At 32.9% G+C, this 19,146-nt stretch overlaps 1 protein-coding gene and 1 long non-coding RNA gene across 5 annotated transcripts; both read right to left on the bottom strand.

Annotated features, from left to right (window-relative positions):
- Positions 1 to 524: 524 nt before the first annotated feature.
- Positions 525 to 13,145, bottom strand: LOC148623072 (uncharacterized). Of its 2 annotated transcripts, none has more exons than XM_088573576.1 (8): positions 12,749 to 13,145; positions 7,394 to 7,880; positions 7,009 to 7,130; positions 5,350 to 5,484; positions 5,000 to 5,127; positions 4,663 to 4,744; positions 3,808 to 3,904; positions 525 to 2,183 (listed from the first exon to the last, which is right to left on the bottom strand). In XM_088573576.1, the coding sequence occupies exons 1-8, from the start codon at positions 12,851 to 12,853 to the stop codon at positions 1,858 to 1,860; spliced, it is 1,482 nt and encodes a 493-aa protein (XP_088429702.1). In that variant the 5' UTR covers positions 12,854 to 13,145; the 3' UTR covers positions 525 to 1,857. The 2 variants fall into 2 exon arrangements, with proteins under 2 accessions (XP_088429702.1, XP_088429701.1); XM_088573575.1 differs by lacking the exon at positions 12,749 to 13,145 and adding an exon at positions 8,280 to 8,460.
- Positions 8,882 to 12,604, bottom strand: LOC148623073 (uncharacterized). 3 transcript variants are annotated; one of them, XR_015920763.1, is made up of 3 exons: positions 11,847 to 12,604; positions 10,687 to 10,725; positions 8,882 to 10,475 (listed from the first exon to the last, which is right to left on the bottom strand). It is a non-coding gene; the product is annotated as an uncharacterized LOC148623073 (long non-coding RNA). The 3 variants fall into 3 exon arrangements; XR_015920762.1 differs by lacking the exon at positions 10,687 to 10,725 and having other exon boundaries at positions 8,882 to 10,010; positions 10,354 to 10,475; XR_015920761.1 differs by lacking the exon at positions 10,687 to 10,725.
- Positions 13,146 to 19,146: the final 6,001 nt, after the last annotated feature.

Below are 19,146 nucleotides of genomic sequence, written 5' to 3'. Positions count from 1 at the left end.
CTTACCATTTTGGTCATGTCCTACTGTGAATTGAGTATCACTGTCTGTTGTTAATAAGAAATCATTTAATGGGATTAAATAATTCACACCCCTATCTTAGAAAGGTATTTACATGGTAACTAAGTGTCAGTGGTATAGCTACATAAAAAGTACTGTAAGCACATGCTTACAGATGATTTTGGTAAGAATTTTACATACATAATTTAAAAAAAAATTCTTTCCCAATGACAATTTGCTTTCTTATTGAAACTTTTGGAGATCAATTATGCAGTATAATTTGCATGTGTGAGTTTAATTTTTCGGCTAACAACCATTTGAAAAAAAAACATTCTGAAGAAATTTCACCTGACCAGAACAAAACTTTTTTAAAGTGGTCAGTAGATGTAGCTTTGCACAGAGGAATGTATTTATAAAGGTTCATGGACTAAGTGGTGTCTATCCTATGTGTGGGCTTGCTCAGTATTACTGGTTTGTTATGTTACAAAACGAGCTATATTCCACAGCTATAAAAGAAAAACACAAAATTAGTTTCACGTTTTATTTACAACATTATATAAAACAAACAATAAAAAACAATGCCCACAGAATGGGCTAAAACAAGTAGCAAAACATTTCATTTACAAAATGAAAATCATGATATACAGATTTATCAAGAAACAATAACACATCAAAACAAATCATATTTGGTATTTAATGGCAGCAGGTTCATGAGTGTTCTTATTTACAAAATGCTACAGATATTAGTGACATGAAAACTCAGCTGCTCCACCATGTCCTACATCATGAAGCTTTTGAACTTATTGAATGAAGTATAAAAATTAAATTAATGAATGAAGACCAAAAGTTTCCACATACAAATATCAAAATAGTGTTATGTGGAATAAAGCGGTTATAACTAAGTTTAGTATGAATGAGAGCCTCTACTTCAAATTTTACCTTCCTATATAAATGGCCTGAAAATATTGATTGCACTTGTGTGATTTAATATGGTTACTAGTATAAACAGAGAACTAAGATGATCACCTACAAAAGTTAATGTCTTACAGTGACTAGTATGTAATTAAATCTTGATCATCTACTCATTTTCATTTTTTATTCTTGAGATACATGTATGACATTAAGTCATTTACTAGTAGGAGTGTACTAGTATCATCACTGTCATCATCTCCAGCTTAAATCAGTCTCCACATACTAGCAGAATTCCCAATAACATTTAAAATAGAACATATTAAGACATAAGGAGGAGGATAAAAGTGATTTTTATACAGCCCCAGTTCATGATATGGGGGTAAAAGTTAAAAACATGAGACGGGGCAGATTTTAGACTGACATCTTCATTAAAAACATTGATGGTATCACACAAGGTTCTTGATCAGGTTACTGGGTATTAAAGACTTGTCCATACTAAATACACTATACACTTTAGTGCAGATCTATTAATGTGATATTAATCAGCAACACAAAAATCACTATTTCATTAATACATGTACAACAATGAAATCAATGTTAAAACATACATTTTTTGCTAAATAATTTCACATTTCAATTTTACCACATAAGTACCTTAATTAAACAGGATAAGGAAAGGATAGCACAGAGTACTATGCAAAATGTAATGCATATTTCTAAAATCTTGGTAATGATAATATTTCCTGTCTCTAAAATTCACTTAAGTATTATACTATTGTTATGAAAATACAACAAAAACTATAAGCAATGTTTAATTATTTGGCTACACTCGTTGAACTAAACCTTCAGTAATACTTATATAGCCATGAATTTAGGCTTAGTAATGACTTGTCATTTAAAATCCACTGCATGTACAACACTGAATAAAAGTCCCTGAAGATTAACCTGTCATAAATCCTGAGTTTTTGTGCGTCTCTTATCTGAATTGGCTGCCATATTTTCCTCATACTTCTCTGTTTTCACATTGATATTTATCTGTTTTTGTTTTCCTCTATTTGTCTCAGTGTCCGTACTATTGTCCTCTGACTTAGAATGATATATTAGTTTGTCATCAACAACTGTGTCAATCTGTATATTAGGGGGTACATGGACGGCTGGTGTTTTTGGTGGGACTTCAAATGGAGGTCCTGGTTTCACTGTTAAACCATATGGATTGTCATCACTGTCTGTGTCAACATAGTTCTCACCATTGTGTAGTAGACTTCTCGATTTACCTGTACACAAAGAAAATACATTCAGACTAGTTTCAACTTACGCAAGTTTTCTAGCAAATAAAATTATTCAAGGTTACTGATTTCGTGCATCTGACAGTGAAGCCAGCATAGACCAATTAAATGCTAATTCGACCACAAAGGTCCAACCCCGAACATTTGTTTTGGATAAAGACACATTAATACAGCTCTGAATTTGATAGTAATAAAGTGCCCGACACAGAATAAGAATGAAAATTGTGAAAAAAAAATTGCATTAAGACAAAAGAAACTAGACGTTGCCCCTAAGGGGACTAATGTCCCCCACTTGTTGAACCCTGTACATTTGGGGACCAATGTGGACAGATGATTTGTATTGACTTTGATTTTTATGGGGGATAGACTAAACACTTTTGACACACAATTTAGCTGCCATTCTAAAACACCAAAACCAAACAGAAATCAGTGGTATTTTCTTTTGTTGACAACGCAATAACAGAATATGACTGCAAATTTACTGTAAACATGAATTCCTGACAAAATGCACACAGCATTATGATAATCTAACAAACTGTTCAGTTTCATTACAATCTTGCAATTCATTGGGGAATTTCTTGCAATTCATTGGGGAATTGCGGACAATGCATCAGACCAAAATTTCCTGAAAAACACCTATGTCCAACAGCCTAACTTCTACAATTTATGCCCAAACATAAATTCCTGACAATATGCACATCCTAATGTGGTAATTTAACACTCCATCAAGTTTCATAACAATCCTGCAAGTCGTTGAGGAGTTATGGACAATTGCATCAGACCAAATTTTGCTGAAAATCACCAAAGTCTAACAGCTGTCATTTCTATAATTTTTGCCCCAACATATACACATCCTGATATGGTAAATTAACACTCCATCAAGTCTCATAACAATCCTTCAAGTTGTTGAGTAGGAATTGTGGACAACACAATGAGACTTAGTTTTACTGAAAAAAGCCTAAGTCCATGAGCCATCATTTCTACAAATTTTGTCTAAACACAAGTTCCTGAGAGTATGCACATCCTAATATGTGGTTATATTATATTATCGGTATGTGGTTTCATAACAATGCTGCAAGCTTCTTAGAAAATAGTTGTGGACAGACAGGGTGAAACATATATACCCCCAAACTTTGAATCGAAAGAAGGGGGGATTAAAACTACTTTATAATGTACTGATAGTTGAAAAACATTTATTTTGGACATCTATTGTGTCCTTAATTCATGGAAGGTTAAGGGTCTAACTCTTTCAAATCCATTAATCCTCCTATTTGTGATATTAAACCTTGTAGAACAATTCATTTGAGATCCAAGAAAACAGGAAAATATTTGTTAAATGTTTATGTCATCTTTTTTTTGGCATCTTATTCCAAAATGGGTCACGATTAATCCAGGTCTTTTGTTGTACAATTTCATAATTGAGATCAATACGTCTATAATATAGATATTGTCAGGACTTTAGGAAATTTTGATTTTTAGTGGAATATCAAATGTAGTCCTTCTTTCTATTCTAAGAACATTTTCAATGATTTTTTTGCCAGCTAATATTTGTATATGTTTTTTACATTTCATATATATTCAGTATTAGTTAGTAACTATTTCTTTAACTTACCTGGAATTGGTATATTGCGAACTTCAGAGATAGAGTCAAAGCTCTTGAAGGGATTAAAGTTTGGTACAATTAAGAAAGCAAATGATAACAGCAACACCTAAAAAATAAAACATACATGTGGTACATGTAATTAAGGTCATACCTTTCTCCCATTCATAGCCTTCATTCACACCAAATGAGGGAGTGATTAAAAATTTGTAATTTCCTGCCACGCTTACCATGTTTACAGTTGTTTTTTGTTGATGGATTAAATACTTGTTGATTCATGAATGTTATTAATGTTTTAAAAGATTCGTTGTTAGCGTATCAACTAATCATAATGGTAGTGATATCGATGATACAATGACTTGATGACTGGAGGGGAGGTCCTTGATGACGTAGTTGATGTTGGGAGAATTTAGGGTGTGGTTTAATTTATTTTTTTATGGTTTTATTCATGGGAGAAACAGATTCTCCCTAATTTCTCTCAGGGATTAAAGGATTTTTCCACTCTTGATAGTTAAATTTTAGATTTTAACCAATGAGCTTTAGCAAGTGGGTTAAAATATAAAATTTAACTATCTCAAGTAGAGAAATCCTGTAATCCCCTCGAGACTGAAGGAGAATCTGTATCTATATTGCCTTTAATGGAAAAGTTGGTACAAGTAGATTGTTCAAGTTATAACATTGAAGGTCTTACAGAATGCTTGGATTTAACATTTATGACAAGTTTACATATAATATCATAAAAATATTAAGTATTTAAGTTGTTCTATCATTCCAAACAAATCTTAAACATAGTACATTTTAACACTTCATTACAGAGAACACATTGAATTCTTTCAATACTAATTTGTTATAAAAAGTAAAACATACCATGACACAAGTTGATGTCTGAGGTTTGGACGTCTTGGAAACAATAAAGGTCTGTAATTTCTTTAACTGCTGCATTAGTGTCCTATAAAAGTGTGAATAATACTACATGTACTTGAACATTTCAAGGAAACTGCAATTAGTCTCATCTGTTATAATCAATAAGGTAGTATTCATTAGACAAAAACATACCTTAATTGGTTTAATTTTTCTGAGAGTCAGTTCCAGCAGTAGAATATTACTGATTTATATATGACCAAAACATTCACTGTGTGTATTTAAATCCACCTATATGGTCCAAAAACAAATTTCTGACATCAAAAATTTTATTTTTACTTACAGATTCTGTGATTCTAACTGGCCTACTTTCTTCTGAAGTTGAGCATTTTCAGTTGTACACATTTTCACTCTTTTCTCCAGTCCTTCAACGTAAGTCATTTTCCTCTTTCTACTTTCTTTGGCTGAAATCTTAAAAAGAAAAATCCAAATAAATGGAAAGACCTAATACTGCATGAATATTATTAAATTTAATTTTAAATCAATCAAATGTACAACTACATTTGTACCTTCCAGAACCAAGAATGTTAGTACATACATGTATAAAAACATGTATCCAAAGATTTTACATTTTACACAAACATCTTATCATTTTTTCATATTAGCTTAGACTGACATTACTCAGTATCATACTTTGTTCCTTATCTTTCTCCTGACTGACTTCAGAACTCTCTCTTCTTCTTTAGTCAGTGGCATGTCTGTAGGAAGGACAACACCTTCTTTGGCTAACAAGTCTTTCTCCTCATCTGTGAGTTCTAATTTTGGAATCTGTATAAAGTTTAAGATTTTTGTAATAAGTGTTCTAATCAGTGATTTCTACATACATGTATCTTTGTCCTCATAATGTCCATGCTTTAAGAGGTCTCTGTTAATAACAAACATCTATATTATTGATAGGCAAAAATCTACACATACAGATTAAGGATCAAAACATTCATGTTAAGTTTGGTTACAATTCATCCAGTAGTTTCAGAGAGATTTTCAGTTGGAAATGTAAAATTCAGGAAAAAATCATTTCAGGACCCATAACTAATTATTTGTCAATGGTCATTTCTAAAAATTTTCACATAAGTCCATCCCATCATGCTGAACAATTTTATTTTCCACCAGATTTTATCCAAAGCCAACTATTTTTCAGTTATTTAAAAATTCTGCAATTTCACCCCTATGGTCTATTTTTTAGTAAAGATGGCTATAACTTTGGCCGTTCACAAGATCAAAATCTCCAAGCACAGAATGTTGAAGATGTTCTGAGCAACATTCTAAATTTTGTTTCATCCATCAAGTAGTTTCAGAGAAGATTTTCAAATTTGGAAACAAAAATTAGGGAAAAAAAATTCATTTCAGGACCAAAAGCTCATTCATCCTTAATATCTTTCTAAAAATTTTGGCATTGGCCCATCCCATTTACTGAACAATTTTACCCTTGTCAGATTTCAGCTAAACTGAACTGTTTTTGAGTTATTTGCAAAATTCGGCAATTTGACCCCTATGGTCTATTTTTAATAAAGGTGGCCATGATTTTGGCCAGATCAAAAATCCCCACACTACGACTGTTAACATGTAAACATACATGTAACATGAGGAACAATCATGTAAAGTTTGATTACAATCTGTCCAGTAGTTTCAAAGAAGATGATTGAAAAAGTTAACGACAATGACTATGTACACATAGTGAAAGCAATAGCTCACAGGAGATGTGGTACTACTGCTTTTGAGATAGTCATCCACCAAATGCCAAACAACACACAATTAAAGTTCTACAGGCCACAACATAGTCTTCAAGGTGAACAAAATCCATACCATAAAGCAAGCTGTAAATGATGTGAAACTATTCATAATAGAAGAAAATCAATCTATACAGAAAAAAAACCATAAAACAAAAAACGACAACCAGTGGACTACAGGTTCTTGGCTTGGGACAGGCACATTATGTGGCGGGGTTAAAAATGTTTGTGAGCACTCAACCCTACCCCTAACCTGGGACAGAGATGTGAAAATACAGCAATAAAACAAACTATAAAAATCTGTTGAATTTGGATTTAACTCTTGAGATTGTTACAGAATACAAACATCTTAATACATTTGTAAATCAGACAAAAGACAACAAACTGTACCTACCTTCAATGAGTACTCACTGTGTCTGTAAGCTAGTTCAAAATCCAAAAGCAACTGATAAGAACACCTAGTTTACTGTATTTTTTTCATTGATTAACAGTTACAATAGAACAGCTGCAGTAAAAAGAACATTTATCAAATGGTGACTACATGTATATGTTCGTGATTTCTCACCTTAGATGATGTAGATATATCTTTCATGGTAAATGGGAGTGAATCAGTGGATGATACTTTGATAACACGGATGACTGAATCTGTTGTTGCTGTTGTACTAGTAACTTCATTTAATGGTGTATCTACAAATCAATAAGATAAATTGAATGACAGGCATACTATAATCAAAGTTTTTTTTTATCTTATTAGATCTAACAGCAATGTAAAGTGGAAACAAAAGTAGAAAATCCTCTGAGCAAAATAGTATCATCGATAGTACATTGTTTTTATATGTCATAGAAAAATCAATTTGTCAAGGTGTCAGATAAATGAAATTGTCTCCCAAAAAATATTATTCCCTCAGTAAGTTTAATTTCCATATATACAGATAGAAATGATTCTTTACCAAATGAAATAGAAGTTTGTTGAACTGGATTTATGTTTGCAGAACTACACAGTTCCTTCAGAAAATCCTCATCAGTTGCAGAGATCAAAGCTTCTGTGTCTATCCCTTCCATATTTATGTCTTTCATGTCCAAATCATCCAATGACAACATATTGTTTTGTTCACCTAAGTTCACATCTATATTAGACTCACTACGTGGGGATCCTGACAAGTCTCCAGACCTGGGACTGATCTGTTGGTCTGAGGACTGAGGACTGTATTGTTGATCCATTGTAACACTTTGTGGCGAGTAAGCATTTCCGCTCGAGCTCATAGATACACCACTATCACTGTTAGTAGGAGACTTTTGAGCATAATAATCATGATCTGAATATATTTCTTTTGTCGTAAGCTCCAATTGTGGATTGTCAAGAAAATCAATACTATTTATATTTGCTTCATTTAAGGCACATTCCAATAAATCTCCTGAAAATAAGTCCAAGTCAGCCTGCAAAGTAAAGAATAAAAGTACATTGTACACATGCATTACATTTACATATAAAACAGAACTTTCAAGTAACATGATGAAAGCAGTACAAATACCGAAGACTTTTTCTCATCTACTAAATTGCACACCAGTCCAAAAATGGTAAAATGAAAGTTTAGCATTCAATATACATGTAAATTAAATTTGGCTAATTTGGGTCCTCATAAAATTCTGCAAGATGGCAAAAAGGTTTCTGTCACATTAATTTCTATACAAAACTTTGATAATGAGAAGGCACAGCAGAAGTTGAATATGTATACTGACAAAATAGTTTTTGTCATCATTGAATTCCCAAAATATCCTCAATCTGGATCATTTCAAGTAGTGCCTGTCTCACAATAGAAACTTAACAGAGTATACCTCAGAAAATAAATTCTCAAAGCTGCTAGACTTGGAAACATTGTTTTCATCAACATCTGAAATTGGGCTATCAGAATACTTGAAAGACAAATCATCATCCAAGAATGGAAATGGCACAGCATCAAATAAATCCACATCAGAACCCTCTAAAACCTCCATGTTTTTCAAGCCTCATCTACATTAGGGAGGTCAGTCAAAATATGAAGTATATAGAAAATGTACAAGTTTAAATTAGTTTGAAAGAGCCCAAGAAATGTAACTTACTGGTGCAAAAATTTTTAAAATCGGTCAAGGGGTTCAAAAGTTATTACAATTTAAAGTTCAAAATTTTGGTCATTTTTCTTGCGAAGGCAAAAATGTCACATTTTGGGCACTTCTGTGGCCCACATAAGTCAAACAGGTAAATAAATTCATACATTGTGTCTTAATCATTTAAATAAAGCCATTTCATACTTTGATTTAAGCCATTCAGGAAACTTGTATCTTAGATACAAAGAAAATTACACTTTTTTAAAATTGGCAAAAAAACACTTTGGACTTAGTTTTTTTTTGCTATGTGTCAACAGCATCGTGAATTAAAGTGCCATTTTTGGATATTCATATTTGGAAATTGGAAGGTAGTAGAAATCTGATACTTTGCTGTTCTTTCAAGAGTAATCCATTAAACAGAAATAAATAAACAAATATTATGTCAAAACCTCTGATTTGTTTTTCATTGGAATCAGAAACACTGTGGCAGACCCCCTTTTTTTAAATGCGTTTTTTCAACAAAAAAATACATTTTTGCTTACTAAGAATTCAAAAAAAATATTTAATTTTTTCTGTCATTTGTTTTGTGTGGCAATAAAGTTGCTTGACTTGAAAAATCATGTTTTTCAGCTCAAAAAAATTTTTTGAGGTCGAAAATTTACATTTTAGGGTAAATTTTAGAGCTATTTTCAGTGGAAAAATGGCGAAAGGTCAGACAAAAAAAGACATTTTGAATTTAAAAGCAGTTTTTAGCACATGACAGTTATTGTTATTGTGATTGAATATGTAAAAACACATTTTTATCAAGAAATAATTGAATTATATTTAAAAACCAACAAGCAAATGTTGAAAAATGGGGGTAAATCGAACATTTTTGAAAATTTCAGATTTACAAAAAAAACCGCATATTTATGCTTATATTGATCAAAATATCAACCTACCATATACTTATGTGATACCATTTTAAAGCTTAGAATCTAAGCTATCACATCAAGATACTTTCATCTTATTTTGCTATAAAATGTTTAATGTGGCTGAAAATTTGTTAGGCCTATACCTTAAATGAAGCCAGACGATAATCAAAATAAACATACATTTTTGCCGCAAAAAGTGGCAAAATAATATTATATCAAGGTCTGGTCAATTCTAAGATTCCTAATGTAGTTTGTAATGTTTTCTTGTTTAAATAGGGTCTTTTAACATAATAATCTCATTATTATGTTAAAATTGAATAAAATTTCAAAAACAAATGCTGTTTTCCCAAGAAATTGAGAAAATTTTTATGAATACATTGACTTGAACCAATGCGCATCCTTTCACTATGGAACTTTGAAGCCCTAGCTGTTTCCTCATGTGTACTATTATGTACATTCAATGATAATAAACAAAATATCATCATTTGATTAAGTTTAATGAACTTTTCGAAGTTTCCATTTCAGGCCAGAAGGGTTTCTTCACCAGGATCTACTATGTCTGCCAAATCTACAAAAGAAATTATGTACATAAGGACATTACACCTATTAACATCATTTACCTTATCAATTTACTTACAGTTAGTTTACTTTCTATTAAATCATAATCTGGTTTGCTAACAATCTGAAAAAATGTAAAACTTTATTTGATGTTGGTTGCTCACAAAGCGGTTGACAAAAGATGTGGCGAGGAGTTAAAAACACCGAACTTCCTTTTCCAGAATAATTATCTTCATTTCAAAACAAGAAGATTGTTTTATAAGGTTATATTAATGTTATGTTAAATAACTTAATATGAATAATTTCGCTGCGTGATCCTTCTGGTTCTTCTATCAAGTGTTGAACTCTCTTACCAATCAGGTTATCGGGTTCAGGTGTGTCTGGAACTACCCTACTTACTGTACCCCACATGGTCCTACCTCAGACTCAGCCCATATTCGTCTCATAGCATAGCCCACTATGCTGCTCAGGCCATCTGAAATAAACAAGTAGTGGAATTCAATGAATATGTACTGTGAAGCAGTTTTAAAGCAGAGTCTAAACACAAAACTAATCGACAGTTCTTGTAAGTAATATATGATTCAAATGTAAATGTTTATTTGTTACCATAATTAAAAGACTCAAAAGTTTTACTATTAAAATAAATAAAGCTACTAAACTAAATCAAAGTATAAAAACTAACTTACCATGAATTCGAAACATCTCCAGAACTCAACAAAATGAAACTAAAATGATGAAAAACAAACAGAAAATAAAACTAAATCATAATAAAATTTACATCAGTATTTACTTTTTATATGACAAAATAAAATAAATATTTAGGCAGCCTGTTTACTAATACTTTCTTCTGAAATAAATCAATAATTAGAAGAAAAAACACAATACAAGTATGTTTCATATACATACAACAAAAGATTGGTATTATGAGTCAATCAATGTGATCCTAAAAAGGCAAAAAAAATATTAAACCATAATTAATTAAAATTTAATGATAAATAATGTATATTACTAGGATTTTAAACCTTTTGCAAGCAATTGTACATGTATATGAATAATAAATAAGTAGAGCATCTACAATCCTCTAAAAAATGAATATGTAAGATAGCTGTTAAAAATTGTACAATATGAATATATAAAGTAAACTTAAGAAGATGCAGGTCATATGTAAAATATGCAATTGCCACATATATAAATCTCATCAAATAAGTTCTATTTATCAAGTAAAGTACAAGCAGGGCTACATGATAATTGTTCTAATAAAAGTCATAATTAATATATATTAACTGATAAAATGAAAACCAGAAAAAAAAGTTGTGTATCATTTGAAGAAGCAATTTAAGGTTGAATTTTTTTTCTACATATGATAATTTTGAATAAATAAAACAGTTAAAATAAATATAAAGAAGGTTTATGCTTAAACATGTGAGTTTCATATAAATTGGGCACTACATATAAATTAAAATTGAATTATCAAGGAAATTAAATGCAATATGTGCAAATTCTCCCAACCAATAGAAAAAAAGCAAGGTAAAATACAGAGACTTCCGATAATATAGGAAAGTCGATAAAGTCCGAAAGATTTTGAATGGATTGCAATCAAACGTTGGGAGAATTTACCTCATTACATATTCATCGTTTAATAAAAATGTTATGGAAACATATTCCAACTAATGCTAAATGAGAGTAATCTTTTTTAAATCAGCTCATGCAGAATCAAACGAAAATCAGACCTTCCAAGAAGGTGAATATAGTTTTTAAGCTTGCAGATGATAAAAGGTCATTCTAGAATTTGACCTTACGGAAACAGGGCGATTAGGCTTATATTAGACATAATTTAGGTACTTACCGTAAGTGATTGGCCTCCATGGCCTAGGTCCATCGTTGTCTGCACCACCAGTCAAAAATCCGTCCAGAAAACAGTCGGTAAAAGGCATTTATCCACGAGTGTTCGAAAATCTTAACAGAAGCTATGGCGGATCAGTAACATCCGGTTAGCAAGAACGATAACCGGTCCCGCTTTAATTTTTGTGAAAACCACGCCCTGACCACCCTAATATCCAATCGATTCCGCAAGCTATTATTGTTTTTCTTCTGAAACCAGGGTTACGGATGGACGCAGAAAGGATTAAATTTTCGGAATCCGACTGTCAGTGCATTCCGGGTACGCAAAAACTTTTTTTTTTTCAACATGTTTTTCCTTAAAATTGTGTAAAAAGTATGTTTTGTAACCAAAAAATTAGCCTGACAACCGGATTATCAAAATTGAAGATATTTCCAAAAATTTAAGCCATAAATGAAGAAAATCGGTCCAGTAATAGCTTGCGGAATGAATTTTGAAATAGGTATGATCTTTGACACATAGTTTTTCCGGCGGCCATTTTTCTCAAAGTATCGTCATTTCAAACGTTTGTACCAAATGACCATCAACTCCAATAACAATGAAAGTTGTATATTTAGATAGAGAAATGTCTCATCTTCAATTACATATATTTTTTATTGTCATGCAATGGATTTTTAACCATTTTCTAACGTGTTAAAGTTGACTCAAAATTGAGAATTTTGCTCTCGCAAGAATATCGATGAACGCACTACCGACCTCCCTATCTACATGTATATATCATGAATGGCCAGAGTGGATTTGTTTATGTGGAACTAGAGACTAAATTTAGACACACAACTATGTGTCATCAAAATGTTACATCATGATGTCGAGGTGATAAGTTGTTGCAGATGCAGGAGTGTACTTACGAAGTCCAGTGGAGGGACAGGATTGTCAACGCCCTCTTTCGTCAGGACACCCTCCTGATCATCAAATAACAGGTCCAATACCTGTAGGCTGGTGTCCACTGCCATTGGACTGAATGCTTTAATCACATCTATAAATGGAAACTTCCAAAATATTGAAAATGACGTGTAAACTGTATCGTCACAAGCTTGTGTGTTGTTAGGGGTTTCCCAAAATAGAAATTACGTTTCACTTCCGAAAGCTTTGCACAGTTTAAACTGGATATGTGTTGTAGTAAGAAATTATTACCATAGATAAATATAATTTTCTGATTATTTTCATCAGATAATTAAATATCAAATACAATTTTATGCAAAAGAGAAAAGGCTACTAGTTACAAAACATAAATGACGTGGAAGCGGAAGTAAACAATTCCAAAAATCGGAACTACTCGGACATTTACCCGACACTATTAAAATGAGGTGTTCCGATAGTAACTTACTTTAACCAGCATGAACAGGGGACAACTCACTTTTTTCACATAGCCATTAAGGGGGCGGGGAGGATCCTTGTTAATGTAGAAAACGAAAGCAGGGTAACATTATTTCATGATGGAAATTACAAAAAACCCTTCGTTCCCTCCATTCTCAAATATATGTGTTGTAAGCAAAAAAAGGGGGAGAAAGTTGTTGCCTAAGAATAAAATCTCAGTCTGTATCGTGTGTAAGATCTCTATTTGTTCAAGCGCTTATGACATTGAGATTGACTACTATATATGGATATTTTCAAGTTACTAAATGAGTGGGAATGGTCCATATTCTTCAACTATGATTATGCTGATGAATAAACTTGTGTCGCAACTCTTTCGGGAAGCAGAGACCTGGAAACGGCTTTATTTTAAAAAAATGTTCCTATGAATAAATAATATTTAACCCAGAAGAGTATATTTCGTGTAAAGAATGATAAAATTGGGGGTGTCATTATTTTTAGGAGGGGTGGAGGGGGGTTCATTTTTTTTCTCAAACAGCACCGGGAGAACATATTTTTTCTGTTTTCATTGGTCAAAGATGAGGAGTCCCCCTGCCGTTAAAGAAATGATAACCTGGGAATCTTGGGTGGAATGTAGAACAGTATATGTCAACAAACAGCGGTTACAATGGCAAACCACGAACAAAAGCGTCACTAGAATAAAATTACTTCGCAATAAACACAGAATTAAAAAAGAAACCGGCCTGAATCAAATTAGACGTCACCGGGTCTTGCGTGCATGATTTCAACCGAAATATCGTAAAATGCAAACTCTACTTTTCTGCGACCAAAAAGCAAACAAAAAGACAAGCAAACACAACCAAAATATAATGATGCAAATAAAGAAGAGATCTAGAGCCGCAAGGTCAGAACTATGGTCAGATGGAATTCGGAATTAAGACTTTGAAACAACCTACATGCATGTAACAAAACCAAGTACCCAGATTTTTTTTTACGAAAAGTAAAGAAACAGGTGATTCTTTTTCAAATATCGTTCAGAAATTATCACTTTTCAAATTGAAAGTTTCTTCTCATTAAATATACGTAGTTCATGAATAAAACATGGTAACAGAAAATTTTATAAAATGTATTTGTGTTAGATATATTTAACAATCGTTGTGTTTTATTTACCTAAACAATCCCTGTGCTTCTGTTGTGATCTCCTGAGGTACGCGGGTACTATAAACTTTTATATGAACAGACCATACGGATAGTTTGATTTTTTTTCACAGATCTATACTTCATGCATGAACCCTTTAATTGGAAAATAAACCTTCGTTGTCTATACATGTACTGTCAGATATGACAGGAGATAAGTATAAACAGATGATGTTTATCCAATGAGCAGGTGGGATCGCTTTTCGTCCTCTACTTGTCATATAAACCAATGCAAGCCACATCCCAAATATAACTTTTTTATTATGTTATATAACAGCCATTATTTCATTTAGGAATACCATAAGAATGAGTACCCCCGTGTCCCCATATTTTTAAATTACGTTTTGTGGAATCTCCAAAATGGTTTGGGTTACAATCTGAAATAGAATGTACACAATGGGAGTATGTAATAATGAATCTGTGAAACTTTGATTAAATTCCATTCAGTGGTGTAGGAGGAGTAACGGATAAGACATGGATACTCTTTGCCTGTAACGAAAGGAAATGAGAATGTAAGAATGGGAACCCCTTTCGTTGCATACCATCCCACTTGCAGTGGGGTTGCAATATATGCTAACTTGGTTGATCATTCCTTAAATCCATGTATAGTGGTTTTAACCAACACTCTTAATTGATAAATGAAGGAGTTATTATATTTGTGTTATATACCAGTATTAACAAAATAAACAAATAGAAAAAATGCTAGTATAATTAGTGTATGAATGTATTGTCACGTCGTTACGGGAGATTTAACCATTATCGAAAACGAATCTCTACGTAATATCCTTTCTAAAGTCCCAAGTACCGTGAACCACGCTCCATAAATTGGAATTATAACTTTAAAGTTCTTATGGATGCCGTCGAGGACTATGCAAGAAAATGGATAAAACGAGAACAAGAACACATTCATTCTCTGTCAGAGTGGTTAAAGGCCGTGAGGTCTTTAATTTTGAAACAAATGAAAGTTTTAAGTAGGTCAATGAGTGCCAATGCTACATCAGTTTTCAAAGACCCCGATGTAGCAAAAACATTGTCTACTATACATGACAAATATGTTGTCATACCAGCAGACAAAGCGCAAAACAACATTGTTTTTGTCTGCAAAACGTTTTATATCCAATGTTTATTATCAGAGGTAGACGTAGAAAATAATAGCAGTGATAAGACCTATACTGCTACCACTCTCTCCAAAGAAGAGATTGTGGAAAACCATAAATCTGTGCTATCCTCTTTTGGTCTCTACCAAGGACGATGATTGTGATTTACCGTCTATGTACTGGATTCCTAAACTTCACAAGAATCCATACAAACAACGTTTCATAGCTGGATCTGCAAAATGTACCACCAAACCTCTTTCAAAACTTTTAACTTCTATACTGTTGTTATTAATTCAATGTGGATCCTGAAAAATTCGAAAGATCTTTTGGAGACAATCAGTTCAAGGCTATTATCTGAATATAATAGCATTAAAACCTACGATTTTTCAACACTGTATACTTCTATTCCCCATACTCAGTTAAAATCCGGACTTAAAAACATTATACATCCAAAAAAAGATGGTACACCTAGATACAAATATATAGTTCTTGGTAGAGATTCCTCAAGAAATAATTCCAAATCATCTTCCAAATATACAGAGGAAGATGTTTACCAAATGCTGGAATTTTTAATCGACAACATATTTGTCCAGTGTGGTGAACGTGTTTTTCAACAAACGGTCGGCATTCCAATGGGAACAAATTGTGCTCCTTTACTTTGCTGACCTATTTCTTCACTCTTATGAGGCTGACTTTATAGCTGATTTGATCAGAAAGAAAGAATATCGTTTGGCTAGATCCTTCGATCTCAGTTTCTGCTATATAGATGACGTATTATCTTTAAACAATCCTAATTTCGGGGATTTGATACATCGCATCTACCCAAAAGAACTTGAGATAAAGGATACTACAGACACTGTGAAGTCAGCCTCATATCTTGACATACACTTAGAAATCGATGGTAAAGGAAAACTATTGACCAAACTTAACGACAAACGTGATGACTTTTCATTCAGAATTGTCAACTTTCCTTTCATCTGTGGCAACATCCCTTCGGCTCCTGCGTATAGAGTGTTCATATCACAACTCATACGTTATGCCAGAGCTTGCCGAAACTACGCAGACTTTTTGTATCGCGCTAGAAGTCTACCAGTCTAATAAATAGGCTTCTGAAACAGGGTTATATTGCTACAAGATTGAAGTCATCACTACAGAAGTTTTATGGTCGTCATCATGAACTCGTGGATCGTTATGATGTATCCATCAGCACCATGAAAACTGATTTATTCAACGGGTCATAGTTTACCTTTCCTCGTTTGTCTACCCTGGAGTTGACTTTACCGGTGCACCTGGTCCATGCTCCCAGTTTTTAATGGAGTCCGAGTTGCTCATTTACTTTTGTTACTTCGTATGTATGATTTTAGTTACTTTATGTTCTTTGTTGTGTATGTCTGTTTTCCATGTTTGGTCTTTGTCCCTGGATTACATCCTTTTGATTACCGCTATAACCTTGGTTCCCTTGATTACTCTTTCACATATGAAAAATATTGCGTTTGTTTGTTGCCTTGTTTGTATATAATAATTTTATATATTAGATAAAACACATACAGCGCCTAAGTCGTGATAACACTTGTCTTGTGCTGTCTTAGTAAAGTAACCCAACTAGCTTTCAACAGAGAAATTTGAGAAAAACATCCAATTTACGCCAAACAGCAAAAATACAATTCCGTTGGACTTCTAAGGTGCTATAAGATAAAAAAAAAAGTTGTATCACCAAATCAATTTACAACCGAAAGAAATGAAGTATCCCCTTATATATTTACTGAATTCCGAAAAAGACAACCTTGAAACTAGAGGCTCTAAGGAGCCTGAATTGCTTACCGGGTTCTTTTTTTCTCCTTTCAAGGGCAAAAAAGATCCTAGTACAACACTTTTGTAGGCTTAATCATAAGGATCATATGTCTTATTTTCAGTTATAGTTTTCGAAATATTGGCTAAAACTGCAAAAAAAACGTCATTTTTCGCCTTTCAAGGGCAAAACTCTAACAAGAGGTCTTTGACTCTTGTCCCTAATACGAAAATAAAAGAGTAGATTTTTTTTCAAATTTATCATTAAAACTAACAAGAATTTTCTTAAGCTTTCCTCCTTCAATATACTCAATCGAAAGTTCCCAGTGTAATTAATTTCGATAACTCACACTGTGAAATAAACTCGGTATTTTCACTCTCGCGTTTTCTCCCGCCAAAACGTCAAAACTTTGATATCAAACCGCCAATCATAGAATTTAAAATTCATATTGACAATATCGACAAATTATGAAGAAAATCTATATAATAAATAGGACAATCAATTGATTATCGTGAATAACCAAAGTATTATCACTCGTTCCAAGAACGCTTGGTGATTTAACTAGTGCACGGAACGAATTCCGCACACTCGATCGTTAAATCTAGGCGTTCTGCGGCGCTCGTGATAATATTTTGGTTATTCACTCAATCCAATTATTTTTTTAATATATATACAACGTCTCAGAATATGACGAATCTATACGCTACACTACTCCATCGGATCAAATTGGTACAGGGAAGATAATGCAAACTTATAGGAAGGTCTGAAAAATTCCCAACGATGTTAGAACTGTCAAACTTGCACAATTTTTTATCGTTCTTTCCGCAGGACTCGCTGTGACATCTATGCACAAGTGCATCTATGGCAACACCGCCTGAACAAAGTCCAGCGCCCAAGACCACTCGGCCAACTAGGCTATATAAAATATAGCTTTCGCTGGCCGAGTCATTCCTCCTCGTAGAATTCTGAAACGTTGTATAACATTGATTTGTTGTGACAGACATCATTAATTTTATCCTCTATCCTACATAATAACATCTAGATGAACTGTCCTGTACTAAAATACATCGTGTACTAAGTTACAGCCCTAGATTAATCCTACGAGGAGAAATGACTTGGCCTGGACAGTGAAAGCTATATTTTATATATAGCCTAACTGGCCGAGTGGTCTAGAGCGCTGAACAAGAGTATAGAAAATCATCTAGATGAACTGTCCTGTACTAAAATACATCATGTACTAAGTTACAGCCCTAGATTAATCCTACGAGGAGAAATGACTTGGCCTGGACAGTGAAAGCTATATTTTAAATATAGCCTAACTGGCCGAGTGGCCTAGAGCGCTGAACAAGAGTATAGAAAATCACATTTACTTCCATATTTATTTTAAAGTTTATTTTTACTGTTTGTCTTGTCGATGCCCCTTGAGTATATATATACAAATGTTATAATGAACAAGAGTATAGAAAATCATATCTACTTCATATTTATTTTAGTCTATTTTTAATAACTTTAAGCATAAATGTTTGTCTTGTCGATGCCCCTTGAGGGCCCTTGATTGGAAATTGTGTTTCTTGTAGGATGACTCCTTGTTAAATTTATTGCCCCTGTAGTTTTGAAGATCATTTCACCAAAAAGAGTTTTTTTTCTATCTATTAAGGTTTCCGAGAAATTTGCCTGTCAAGGGCAATAACTCTAACAAGAAGTAATTTTACCATTTTTATCCAGTGGCAACTTTTGTATAGAGCTATGTTGGTCACATTCATTTTCCAGTATCTCTTATAGTTTTTGAAATATATGTAAAATATGTTGACTTGATCCATGTTGTCTAAAAATGATGCTGGTGACCAAT

Source organism: Perna viridis, chromosome 3 (assembly GCF_037379345.1).
Source record: "Perna viridis isolate PV_CMFRI_1.1 ecotype Kerala chromosome 3, ASM3737934v1, whole genome shotgun sequence".
NCBI lineage: Eukaryota > Metazoa > Mollusca > Bivalvia > Mytilida > Mytilidae > Perna > Perna viridis.
This window is presented reverse-complemented; position numbering and strand designations above follow the sequence as displayed.